Source organism: Musa acuminata, chromosome BXJ1-9, assembly GCF_036884655.1.
Source record: "Musa acuminata AAA Group cultivar baxijiao chromosome BXJ1-9, Cavendish_Baxijiao_AAA, whole genome shotgun sequence".
NCBI lineage: Eukaryota > Viridiplantae > Streptophyta > Magnoliopsida > Zingiberales > Musaceae > Musa > Musa acuminata.
The window spans coordinates 47,140,721-47,154,267 of NC_088335.1; the positions used below are offsets into that span (position 1 = coordinate 47,140,721).

Genomic DNA, 13,547 nt, shown 5'->3' on the forward strand with positions numbered 1-13,547 from the left:
GATACGTCATGATCTCCTCCCGTTGATCGTCACCATCCGTGATCTCTACGGACGTGTGGACGGCAGATCTTCTTTCCGTACATGGTATACTAAGCGGCAACGGTTGGAGATACTCGAGCTATGGGGCCCGGATAAGCCTCGCCTGTTCCCTGTGAAGCATGACCGGACATGAAGTTCCACGTGGCAAACTAGCGTCCGTTCACAGGCACGACGATGGACACGCGTCATTACGGCGGACCGCACGAGGAAGCCTATGCTTGAAAGGAACAGGACTGGAACGGTCTCGATTAATTCCGGCGTTGCGTTAATTACCTAATCATCTAATTAAATTATCGCACTGCTCTTTCTACCTGCAAGGTTGTACACGTTTAGCCACATGCGTTGCTATTGGAGAGAAAGATGGGGACCACTGGTGACCCACCTGCGCTCGTCCTCCGACTATTTTTGTAAGATGAGGCTCCACCTCCGCTAATGACCATCCTAAACTGATTCTTGTGCAATAAAAGGAGTATAAGCTTTTTGCTTTTACTTCTTGTTGTTGGTTTTTAAGTCTATAAATTGGTGTGCCGACGGCGCAGTCTTCCGTCGCTTATCCTTTCGGCTATTTTCTCTTTTTCCTCTTAGAGGAGCAACTGTGATCGGAGCATCTGCATCGCCGACAGATCAGAACCGTCGCGTTCTTTGGATTTTCGGTGAAGGCGAAAAGTTGATATCGATCGGACGGATGTCGATCGCACTGGAGAAACGGGGCGACATTGGCCGGTCGGGGCTTCTCCAGCGGCCCGCCTGCTTCCCAATCTACGAGGTGCCAGAGGCGGCGGCAAGGCTTGCGGTGGCGGGGGACGGCGGCGAGGACTCCTGCAGCTCTTCGTCCATCGGGAGGAACAGCGACCTCTCCGCCGGTGGATCGGGGTCGGACGGCGGGGAGGCGGAGGTCCAGAGCAGGTTGAAGGGGCCACTAGAGACCATGGACGCCCTCGAGGACTCACTGCCCTTGAGGTATCCTTCTTCATCTATGCAAAAGTTCCTACGTTGACTAGCTTCTCTTGAATGCTTCGGATTAGGTTCTTGCTTTCTTGGTGCATTTGGGTGAAATGTAACGCGGGTAATGTTTGTGAGAAATGTTTTCAAGAAACATAATGGTGGTGTTGCCTTTTTGTTCTTGATGTAGCAAATATTTCTAGAACTTGTTTAGCCGTTGTTACGATTATCGTTATGATTGCTTGTTATGTATTATATTTTAGGGTTTGAGTTGTTCTTTTCTTGATATTGCTTGAAATTTCCCCAGATATGAGTTGGATTTGTGAATTAGGGCCGTTCAGAAATTGTGCCTATCCAACGCTTTTAGATTGCCCATTTCTTTATAATCAGCAGATATCCATATCAGTTACTAGTGTCTGATCTCTCACTCTTCTTTGAGCAATTTCATTGGATAATTCAAGGGCTACTATTTCATTTGGTATCTTATTTCTATCCCCCTGGTATGAGTTGACTTTTGAGATCTCTACTTAGAAGACAGTTAGCATTGAACTCTGTAATACGTGCGATGCATACATCCTGTTGATTTTTCAAATGTTACCGTAAGTCTCCTATACAAGCCTACTACAGACATAAAAGTAAGGATTCTCACCCGAAGTGGCGGCTGGGGTTATAATATGAGACCAAAGGGGCTTTTATTTGTGATTCTGGAGCAATGGAGAGCCTTTTAATGCCTTCTACATATCTTTATTGTTTTTGACAAAAGTTTTTGGTCCTACTATCGCTCGCTAATCAGCTGTGATCGAGATTGATAACCGGAAAACCATTTTGATGTTGGGATGAGTTGGAACGAGATGCATTTAACTTTGGGTAGACAAAATCTTGGATGAGTTTTGGCATCATTTTATCAACAGGATTAAATCTTCATCTTATTATAATGCAGACAAAATTTAAGGTTTTTAAAATGATTTTCGCCACATCTACTGAGCAGAATGTCACTGACATAGTAAACCAATCAAAATGTTGCCATAACACTTTTGTTTGTAGAGCATGAGACGCTAGAATAGTTTGCATGTAATCTTACACTATGAGATAGAGGTCAGACATCATCAATTCACTATTATCTGATGCATACTAATTTGGAGTTTAGTTTTCAGTTTGTTTTAGCTTAGTTTTTTAAAAGAAATAATATATTTAATAAATTATAAATGTTGGCTTTGTTAGAATTAGTTTTATCTTATCACTGACATCATGGGACAACAAGATAATATTTTATTTTAGAAAGTTCGATGAGTTTTGCCAGCTGAAAATAAGATTATGTCCTTGTCAGATATTTACAGTATTGACAAGGAAATGATGGATTTTTTGAATGACTAATCCTGTGTTTTCTTGTGATGGGTGTTCTCCGCACCTTCCAATCCAGTTTCCCTTTCACTCTTAATTCATTGAATTAATTATCTTGGTCTGGTGATTAATGCTATTCCAAATTAGAGCATGGATTTGAGGTTCCATGCCACTCCATTTTGCTGCAGTACATATTCCCTGTACTTGGACAATGGATCTATTGTGTTTGTTGTCTCTAGACATTATTGGAAAATATTATCTTTGATCTGAAGAACATTTCTTAAAGATGACCTAGGAAGATCTTTTCACTCAAAGGATTGTGCTAGTGATTAGATCTTCAGAGATAGGTATAGATGGCATGTCCATCCCTTCATCATTGTATAGGGATTTCATTTGGATTAGCTCTTCAGCTGCACGCCACATTCTTTTTTCCTGCATCTTAATGTGATGGTGCTGTATCTAAAATGCATTTTAGGTTTCATTTCTGTATTTCACTTCCCTACCTAGTCATTTGCCACACAAATTAGGTTCAACTTTGAGGATTGATTTTACCAGATTGTGTTAATTGAGATATCAGTGAGGATGTTAACAATAGATAAGTGATTCTGTTGCATGGATACCTGATCCATGCTAATGTAGTTCAATACACATACGGGCAGCAGTTGTGGTGCATTTGTGTCCAGTAATGGTGGTATTGAGATAATATATTATTATTATCCATGTTTTTACCATCATGTAAGGAATTATATTAATTGACATATTGTTGACGTTACATACTTTGTGGTGCATTTGTGTCCAGTCATGGTGGTATTGAGATAATATGTTATTGTAATCCATTCTTTTACCATCATGTAATAAATTATATTAATTGAGATATTGTTGACGTTACATCCTTTTAGAGAACTGTCTATTCGGTAGGATTCTGAGAGATTTTATGAAGTCTGCATTTCTGAATGAGGCTGATTATAATTACGTACATTTGATTTGCATGAAGTAGAACACCATGCATTATTGTTCATGAAACATTTCATCATCCACGACATTGATGCACCGAGTTAAGGGCATCATGCTACTTACTTTGGGAATGATTCAAAAAGACTTTGGAACATTTTATTGCAATGGTAGTGACTAGAGAGATGAACTATTGACACTTGGAAAAAAAAAAAAAAGGAGATATCAAGCATATAAGTTGGCAATTGTTGCCATAGTAATAGTAGGCTTTTGTTTCTAGATTATATTAAGGCCATATGGTTTAATGAGTCAGCATGCCTTGATTTCTCTCTCTCTGCAGGCGTGGCATCTCCAAGTTCTATACCGGCAAATCCAAATCTTTCACAAGCTTTGTGGATGCCAAATCATCTTCCTCTTGTAAGGATCTTGCAAAATCTGAAAATGCTTATACCCGCAAGCGCAAGAATCTTCTTGCCTTCAGTGTTCTATCAGATAAGTCTAGCAAGCTAGGAAACATGGAAGGGCGTATTTCAAAAAGACCTGCCAGTTCCAGCCGAAGCATGCTAAGCCCGATCCTAAACAGTGCCAGCTCCAGCAGCAACAGCTTCAGCAGTGAAGAGGATAATGTTCTGGGTCATCTTCTTCCTCCCCCTCACCATCAGGGCAAATATTCTGGCGATGCTACTTCAGCTACTGCTGTTTCTCTTTCAACTACTCCATTCGGTTCCTCCCCGATGAGATCATTCTCAGTGACAGATCTCCACGGCATCCTTTGTTCGTCCTCGATTCAGACAAGGGATGACCACAAAAAGAATCAGTAGCTCAAAGATGTCTCTCTGAATTGATTTGGTCCCATGTCCCCTATTTTTTTGGATCATGGGTTTTCATCTATCTGCTTGGTGATTGTCAGATGGTTGATTGAATGTTTGTACAGGGGAGGAAATTTAAGTTTGTTTTTGCTAGACATGAGAGAGTGTCATATGAATGGCCTGACTAGGTCTCTAATTTACAGGGGTCCTCCTGTCTATCTGACTCCTTGTGCTTGCATTTATATACTTGTTATGCCCTGCTCTTCCATATGCTGCGTTATCACCTGAGGAAGACCACTGACGTGGAATGATGCATCTGATGTATGGTTTAATTTAAGCTATACCATATCAGGAGGTGTGGTTCAATTTGCATTTTTGTTGGTAAAGAAAATTGATTGAAAAGATGTTTCGAAACTTCTAACCTTTGATGAGTGATAAATTCGGTTCATGATAGGCAGATCAATGCTTTAGTTATTGTGTAAGTGCAGCTGATTCAAAATTTTAACAAGTGCAACATTTGAAATTTTGATGCACAAGGAGAGTTAGATTACCTGAGTTATCCATGCCAAATGAATGTCATTAGCACATTCTTAATTGGTTTAATAATATTATAAACGACATATGAATGTTCGTTGCAATTCATGATGGATTATAAAGGGCTTCGCGGAAACGATATTAAAATGTTCTAATGTTTCCGGTCTCCAAATGATACAATTCTTATCACAATAAAATGTCATTGATGCATAAGAAATCTGAAGGACTATCAATAAAATGATGACGTTGAAAATTTTGCTCGGTTGATTCAAGATTCTGCCTCCATTAATTCGGGGTTGTTAAAAAGATATGATACATTCTATATGAAACCTGGCAACGAAAATAGAAGATGGAACCATATCAGATGCGTAAGATGAAAGTGGAAAGGATGCATGTGTAACATGTACTACGAGTAGTAGTGATAAATCAATATTTTACCCTTTCGGGGTGAGCAAAAAAAAAAAAAAATATTTTAAGGATCGTAAGTCTTTAGTTCATCTATTCTTTAACTAAAGTGAGACTAAATGTCCTTATCAATGACTCCCTGGTAGGGGAGTCAAGGGCTCATGACCCTTGGAATCTAATATCGCGGAGGCACAAGGTCAAATACGCTCGAGACACGTGAGTCGGGATGATCCAATCTTAAATAATCTCGGTCATAGGATATTTGAGAGGAACATCTAGATAACCGGACAGATCGATATGCTGTATACTCATCCATATGATGGAGGTGACTGGTCTTATAGCTGCCAGTGTGGGGACACTAGGGATACAGTACAAGTGCTCATTGGAGAATGAGTTCACTAATTGATCCGCTCACGGAATACTGGATGGTTGATGATACTTCATTATTAGACAGCGATTTCATTGGTCCTTAAACTTGAGACATCAATGATGTCCTATATGAGAACAATTGAGTGACTATAGAAGATCATCCGCTCTCGGTATCATGAGAGAAATATCTTATGTATTCTTTCTCAAGCAAATCCCTAGCTAGGGTCATTCGGATCGAAAGAGAAAGAGTTCTCCAAGAGAATCCGATTAGAGTGAGATTCGAGTAGATTCCGTATGGGCTGACAACACCATATCAGGTATATGATCTTTGGGATATTAGATAAATGAGGGACTATAGATACACGGTAACTAAGGACAAACAAGTCCAATGGATTGGATTTTCTTATATCGTATGGGGACTGCAGCGTATTGGCCTACTACGTTCGTAGTCGATGAGTTGAATGAATAATTCACTGAGCCTGAAGGAGTTCTGACAGGTATGACTCACGACCAACTCGATATTGGACCAAGAGGGTCACACATATATAATAAGTGTTGCGCCAAGTAGAGGTTTGAATATAAGATATCCACTAAAACTCTTATTTTATTGGATATCCAATGAGCCCTTGAATTATTAGATTTTGTGGATAAGATCAAATAAGAGCCAATTAGAGATTATTGGATAGAGATCTACTAACCCAATATAACAAGATTCATTAGAGTTAAGTTGATAGGGACCTCTATAAATAGCAAGAAACTAAAGGGAAATAGACTAGATAATTTTTGGCTGCCACCTCCTATTCTCCTCACTCCCTCTCCTCCTAAGTCGATAGCCCCAGTTTAGGGCGTGTGGATAGTAAGAAGGGTCAACCCCTTCTTGATCATGTGATGTGCATGGAGAGGAAGATCGTGTACTGATTTGAGGGGTGTTTTTGTCACATCAACTATATGGATTATCGTTAGAGAGGAGGATAGTTGACCTCCTTCATCCACTCCTATAGATATAGGATTTTACAAGGATATATGATTTCCTTATGTAACAAATATGTCTTGACATGCGTGATTTTCATTTTGCGTTTTCGGTTTTACACACTAATTTTGGCACGATGATGAAACATTTTTTTCTTTGTTCCTTTTCTCTAGCGGTGTCTTCATCGGTTGAGGATCCTTTAAGAGCCCTTTTTCCTTTATTTGGAAAATGACTTCAGTTCTAGTCATGTTCAAAGGAGTCGGCTCAAACCTTATGTGAGGTAGCTCGGGTTAGTCTTTTCTTCTTCCCAATGTTGACCTCAAGGTCAGGGTTTATGGTAGTCGCTCTTATCTTAGCTTTTTATGTATTCTCATGCTTACTTGAGACCATTGTCTTTGCGGCAATGTACTGGTTGACCCTCTAGAGCATCTTAGGTACCGTCATCGGTAGCCTCTCCACCAATGATTAATAAAAGCGAGAGAGCTTGAGCTCCATCATGAAAGCTTGTATTATAAGTGACAAATGAGCTTCTTGCACACCTCGGATCTCATTAGTGAATCAAGCAACAAAGTCGAAGAGTATTTTTTCCTCCCCTTGCCCGAGTCTGAGAAGTATTACCACTAATAGCCTCGGGCATATATTTCCGAGGAAGTAGAGCTCATACTCCTTTACAAGCTGAGCAAAGTAGTCGACCAGGAGTGACTTTAAGAAAGTGTACTATTCTTGTACTAAGCCTCTTAATGTTGTTAGGGAGGTACGACACATCAAGAAGTTTGAGGTATCATACAGTGATATCTGGTGTGGAAGGTGATAGTGTACTCTATTAAGTTGGTACTATCGTCAAAAGCCTCTAGTGATGGGAGGTAAAAGTTTGTTGGGATTAGCTCCTCTTGGATGTTCCGAGTGAATGAGGATCGACTTGAGGTGGGGTCATCCGGCCTTTCCCCTTTGGATTGTTGAAATTCTCGTCGCATCTTTTCTAAGCATTAGTCCATTTGTCGTAGCTGAATTCTTAAGGAGTCATCCATCGAATTTGCTGACTAGGTCTTGGATTTAGGCAAAGTAAAATGGTAGTGCAGTAGTACACTGAATTCCACGGTTGGGGAGTGGGGCACTCTCTTGGTCAATAGTTCTACGAGCCTTGGCCAATCCCGAGATGTTGGCAGTACATCGGACAGGGGGATCCTAGTGAGTGCCGAGGTGTCAAGACTAACGATTAGGATTGGACAAGAGGAGGAGGAGGTAGCCATTGCAGTAGGTCCAAAATGGCTTACATCCACACATTAGTTCTCGTTCGGAATCATATATATTATTTAGTCACTATCCCAACTCAGAAAAAGTATGTACAACTTTTATTTTAGTGAGAAAAATGTGTCTCTTTTAGTCACTAAGAAACTATTAACTGAAAACGTAATATTTTACTTATATTCAAGGATTGTAGGCAGGGCATAATGTGCACAATCATGACGCGTGAATGAACGTCTATTATGCATATACAATGCTTTCTATTATGTGTGGCCCCGTCATGTTAGTCATATTGTTTGAATATTTTATTTAAGATTTGTCCTTATTACATGTATATATTTATGTATTAGAGTTAATTCTCAGCTTATATAGTTTATGCTTCTTTGTATGGAATGATAACACATTGCATAAGCTCCAAAAGCAAAGTCAATTTTGTTGGCAGCATAATGTTTTAAATGATTTTAACTTGTAGAATTATAATGATTTTAAACCGAGAAAGAGTAATAAAAGTGGGGAAATGGTAGATTAAGAACCACATTAGGAGAAATTTCATGAAGACCAGTAAAAGCAAAGCTGGGTTTTAATATCTATCCTTGTATGGTTTGGAAACAGCATTTCCTTGTAAATTTGATAAAGCATATCAACAAACGAAACCTCACATTATGTTAGAAATATTAATAATACCTTTAATATTCTTACCATCATAATATTTGGTTCCATTTTTATGGCTAAAAAAGAAAATGACTTTTATTTTTTTTTTCCAAAAAAAACTGAATATATTACTGTCTAAAAACATGAACACTATGCGAGGACCTCCAAATTAGAGATGTTTTGAAAGAGTATGCAAAATGTGCTAATCAATTACTGCTCTTATTTCCTTCCCTAAAAACATGACAAAATGTGCATTCATCAAAATAGTCAGACAAATTCCAAATACTCCTAAACAAAGTCAGCAGTCTCCAAGGTGGATCCTCTTCTTCATTTAACGTCTTGATAATGAGCTGAGAGTCAACTTCCACCTCTGACTTGGGAATGCCATCATCACAAGCCTTCTGCATGCCCCATTTAATCACCATCAACTCAGCAGCCAGTTTGAGGCAAAAATTAGCATCCAGCCATCACACAGCTCCCCTCCCCTCCAATCTATAAAATGACCCATCAGTGTTGAGTTTATATCACCCTATGGTAGGTTTAGATCAGGTTACATGCATTCTGCTCACAACACTCACGCAATATCTGGAGAATAAAGTTTTCATTCATTTAAGAAAAGATGATCTAAGTACAATTCCTTTGTTCATTTTTATAGGCCCATACATAAAGAAAATGGAAAACAGAATAAATGGAAGAAAAAAAATATAATGGCTAATCAACTAAAATATATTTTTGATTAGGAAACACAAGTTTCTACATATAGCCTTCCTTCCATTTAGCCTGATGGTTCTTTCCCTTTTTTTTTCTCTTCTTTGTCAATCTAGGAAACAATGATAGAAATGCATGAGATATTTCAAATGGCCTCTCTACTATTTTTATTTTTTTTTAAAGCTCATCGCAGTGATTCAATTATGTTGAAATTTTTCGTAGGATTTTATAAAAGAAATAACTTATGAATTTAATATCCTATTAGAAACAATGACAACTTAACTTCTATCATGTATAGTTTGGCCAGGCCACCTAATAGGTATATGTTGTTTTCTTGCATGGAGTAAATTAGGTCATGTTACTAAATTGGTTTATAATGAAAATGGAATCATGACCTGCTATTATTTATTGTAATCTAAGAATTTTTTTTTCAAAATGTAAGTAGTGAAGACTAGATTCGAATCCAAGACATTGCGATAAATTATCAAAATCTTTACCAATTAAGTTGATTAATATATTCTAAGTTCAAAATTTATACTAATATCTTTCCAAGAGATATGAGATATAAGCAAAATTCATACTAGCTAACACCTTCAAAGTTTTCTATGTTAGGCCTGAATGTTTAGTAAAGCTACAATAGGAGTTTAAATCGATTTGGTTTTACTTAATAATCATGATTTATATTTATTTTCCTATTTAGTTTAGGTTAAAAAAATTAAGAATACAAGTTAAAGATGGTATGCAGTTATCAATTATTTTATTATGAAAAAATTAGCATTATATCTTGGAAGAGACTATTAGAATCGTGTCGACACTAAGAGGGGGATGAATTAGTGCAACGGATAAAAACAGGCTTGTCCTCTCTTCTTAAAGCAGCACTAGGCATCGCTAATTGGGAGATCGGTAGGCATCCTCACTTTTCCTTGACACCTTGCTATGTTTCATTAGTCTCCTTTGGGTGATATAAGATTCTTCTAAAACCTTTATACATGTTTCATGCGTAATATATCATCGTTCTTGTCTTCTACAATCTCTCTTGCGGATTTGGAGAGTAGATGGGAGGTGTTGAGGGACTTCTCTTACGTTTCATTGAAGTCATGTGGGTTGGACTAAATTTGGCCTGATACAAAAGTCAAAGAAGTGTTTTGACTTCTTGAACCTTTGTTTGCATTGTTGTTTGACTTTGGTTCAACTCAGACCTGATTTCTACTTGTGGGCATTATATATTGATTTATGCCAATTGTGATTATGCATATGATTTCGTGACTTGTAGAACATTGCATTTATTGTGGAACACTTAAATAGATAGCAAATTTTGAGTCATATTAACAGAATTATTTTGGAGTGGTATTCGAAATTAGAATATGACTGGACTTTTAATTGGTACAAAAACTGGTATTTAATTCTCTTAGGTACAAAAGATTAATGGAGAAGGCCAACATCAGCTCTACTGTCACCTCAAGAAGTCGAGAGGAAGAACCACAGGTGGAGGAAGGAATCACCACAGAGAGACCAGATTGGACATTACTACCACTCGATCTCATAACAAAGATCAGCGAAGAACTTCCCATCCCACACCGTCTTTGCCTTCGTGCCACATGCACAACTTGGTATCATGCTGCAGTCTTGGACATGGATGTCCCGTCCCCATGGCTCCTCATACCCGATCATGAAAGTGAGCAAAGCGACTCTTGCACTTTCGCATCTCTCCCTACTGGCCTCTTCTTCACGTACTCCCCTATCCCCGAGCTTCGTGGCACACGTTGTGTTGGTTCTCATGCTGGTTGGCTTGCGATCGCCAATGTTCGATTGGACGTCAGCCTCCTAAATCCCTTAACAAGGTCTCAAATCTACCTTCCCTCCTTCACCACCCTACCTACTGATGATCTCATGCTTGAATGTGACGTCTGGTCTATGGACAATCCAGCAACTGATGTGCCTGCTTATAACCCTTTTAAAGCATTCCGCGATCGCTTCATTGGCAAGGTTGTCTTTTCCTCAAATCCTACTATCCATAACCACGTCGCGGTGACACTCTATGGTGCTTATGGTGATCTTGCCTACACGAAGGCAGGCAAAGATGCGTGGCTTCTTCTTAAGGAACCATCAACCAAGGATCATCAGTATGAGGATGTCATGTATCATGATGACAAATTCTACTGTCTATCAAATGAATGTGAAGTCGAAGCTTTTGACCTAAGTGGAGATTGTCCCACTGTGGCACTTGTCGTTGAGAGATTAACATTTAGTGTTACATACTTTCACGACATACGCGGCTCCAATCTCAGCTGTACGTATAAAAAATACTTAGCACGCTCGAGCACAGGAGAGTTGTTTATGTTTCTAAGATATATAAATCAACCCGTTTTACCGAATGAAATGGAACTGCGTAGGCCAAAAAAATTCATGGTTTTGAGGGCTAATCCCGAGACTAACCCTTGTTGGGCTGCTGCTACAAACGACTTGGGAAGTATGTCATTGTTCATTGGTACCAACAATTCCATGTTGGTATCAAATGAGAATTTACCGATAGTACATGGAGACGGTATCTTCTTCATCGAATCCTACACAGTAGCATTTGGCAATGGCATTGAACTACTCACTTCTGATGTTGGATGGTTCAATTTGAAAGAAGAATGTTCGGATAACTACTATGCATCATCTTGTCCTCAATTCGACTTGGCATCAGTCATCTGGTTCACACCCTCACTACAGTGATTACAAAAGAAAAACTGGTTCTGGTTGTCTTTGAATAACCTATTACTGAATGTAGAGATATGTTGATTGATCATTATTCCTATGAACATTATTAGTCTAGAGTTGATTAACCATCTCGATGTTAATTCATTTAACTTGTGCTTTGTTGTGGGCAAGAATATATTTTGCTTTATATTGGAAATCATATTTGATTGCACAAAGTTTCAATGTCCTGATTTGCATGTCTTGATGTGGCATAGAATATGAAATCGTAGATACAACACATAGCAATTCATTTTCCATTATGGAGAGACAACCTAAAGATACAATGGAACATTGAGCCCGGAGCTTTGTTTAGGATACTAACTATACCGATCCATCATTGTCGTTTTATTGGAACTGGACTTCATCATTGGAATTATTTTAGCACTTAGAAATTTATGTGTTAGTCAATAAAACTACGACGACTACTTATCGCAGTTAGAGAGAGAGAGAGAGAGAGAGAGAGAGAGAGAGAGAAAGCACTTACGTTTTGATCCTTTAAAAATTATGGTATGGAATTGAAACAAAGACTTGCATGATCGATCGAATACAAGAAGTCGATGCAGAATTCTAGGTTGAAAATTTGGAAAATTAGACCATGTAGTATCAATCAAATTCAAAGAATTCATAAAAGCATCAATGGACTTGGGACTGAGGTCTCTACAAAGTTTAAATGGTAAAAGACACTTAGGCCATTAAAAATATTAATATGTATATTAGAGGATAGATTGATCGGTGGAGTTTCATTTCTTTAAAAAAAATTGTAAGGCGAAGATGAGAATTTTGAATTCATTGCTCTTTTTAATGGGTCTCCTTGTTAAGTGCCAAGCTTATTTTTTAATTATAAAAGCAAAAAATTAAATTATCCAAGTGCTTTGATTGCCTCAATTTTATTCAAAGGGTTTTGAATTTATATAAATTTACTCTGCTAAATTACTAAGAAAACTAGAGTATTTTTATCAGTTTTTTTTTAAATTAAGAAAATTAAAATTACTCAACTTCGCCTACTTCTTAAAAGGTATCATTCCATACATCAAGCGAAGTAATAGCCTTTGCCTTTAGACTTTTGGAGCATTCCTTCTTATTTATAATTGATTACTAAACTTCCCCTCTTTTTTATTGTCTCTCTCTCTTTTTTTAAAGAGAATTATTGCTTTCAAGGGGTTAAATTTTGTCTCATAACCCTTTCATAGATTTAGCCGGTTGTACTATATTTTTTATTTATTTTTTTGTTATCTACTCCTCTAAGTAATAAAGGATATAATATACTCTCTACTTCATTCCTTAGTCGATCATCGTCACTTCAATCCAAAGTTCATCACTTTGGATTATCTCAATAAGAATTTCTTTGACATAGGCCTTATGAAATTCTTTCACAACTATCCTTTTATTTTATCTTAGTATTTGGAGTTTACTATTATATTCTCTAGTGCTTTGGCCCTCAACTAATGTGTTCTCCTTTCATAAAAGTAAGAGATCAGGAACAACTAAGAAGTATTGCCTATGTTATACCATGATACACCATTAAGCTCGTGGCCCTATTTCTATTAATTCACATTTGCATCTTTTTTCTCTATGATTGAGTGGTCTAGTGGCACTCTTTTTGGAGTCCACATTCAATCTAATTGGATTACTTGTATGTACTTAAACATACTACCCCATGTATCGAAAACCTACCTCTGTAAGACTATGAGACTCACTCCTTAATTATATAGTCATTCTTTTAATGCAAATTCAATACATGCATGGAAGACTTGTTTGTATGATACCATAGTACTTATCCCTTGAGTTCATAGTTCTTCTTAAACTGAAAATTTAATACATACACAAAAGATTGACTTCTA

General features: G+C 37.8%; 2 protein-coding genes across 2 annotated transcripts; both read left to right on the top strand.

Annotated features, from left to right (window-relative positions):
- The first annotated feature begins 544 nt into the window (after positions 1-544).
- Positions 545-4,350, top strand: LOC135593883 (protein OXIDATIVE STRESS 3 LIKE 1-like). Its single transcript, XM_065084201.1, has 2 exons — positions 545-999; positions 3,614-4,350. The coding sequence occupies exons 1-2, from the start codon at positions 725-727 to the stop codon at positions 4,092-4,094; spliced, it is 756 nt and encodes a 251-aa protein (XP_064940273.1). The 5' UTR covers positions 545-724; the 3' UTR covers positions 4,095-4,350.
- Positions 4,351-10,389: 6,039 nt separating this feature from the next.
- Positions 10,390-11,682, top strand: LOC103999428 (putative F-box protein At4g22180). Its single transcript, XM_009421183.2, has one exon. The coding sequence runs from the start codon at positions 10,390-10,392 to the stop codon at positions 11,680-11,682; it is 1,293 nt and encodes a 430-aa protein (XP_009419458.2).
- Positions 11,683-13,547: the final 1,865 nt, after the last annotated feature.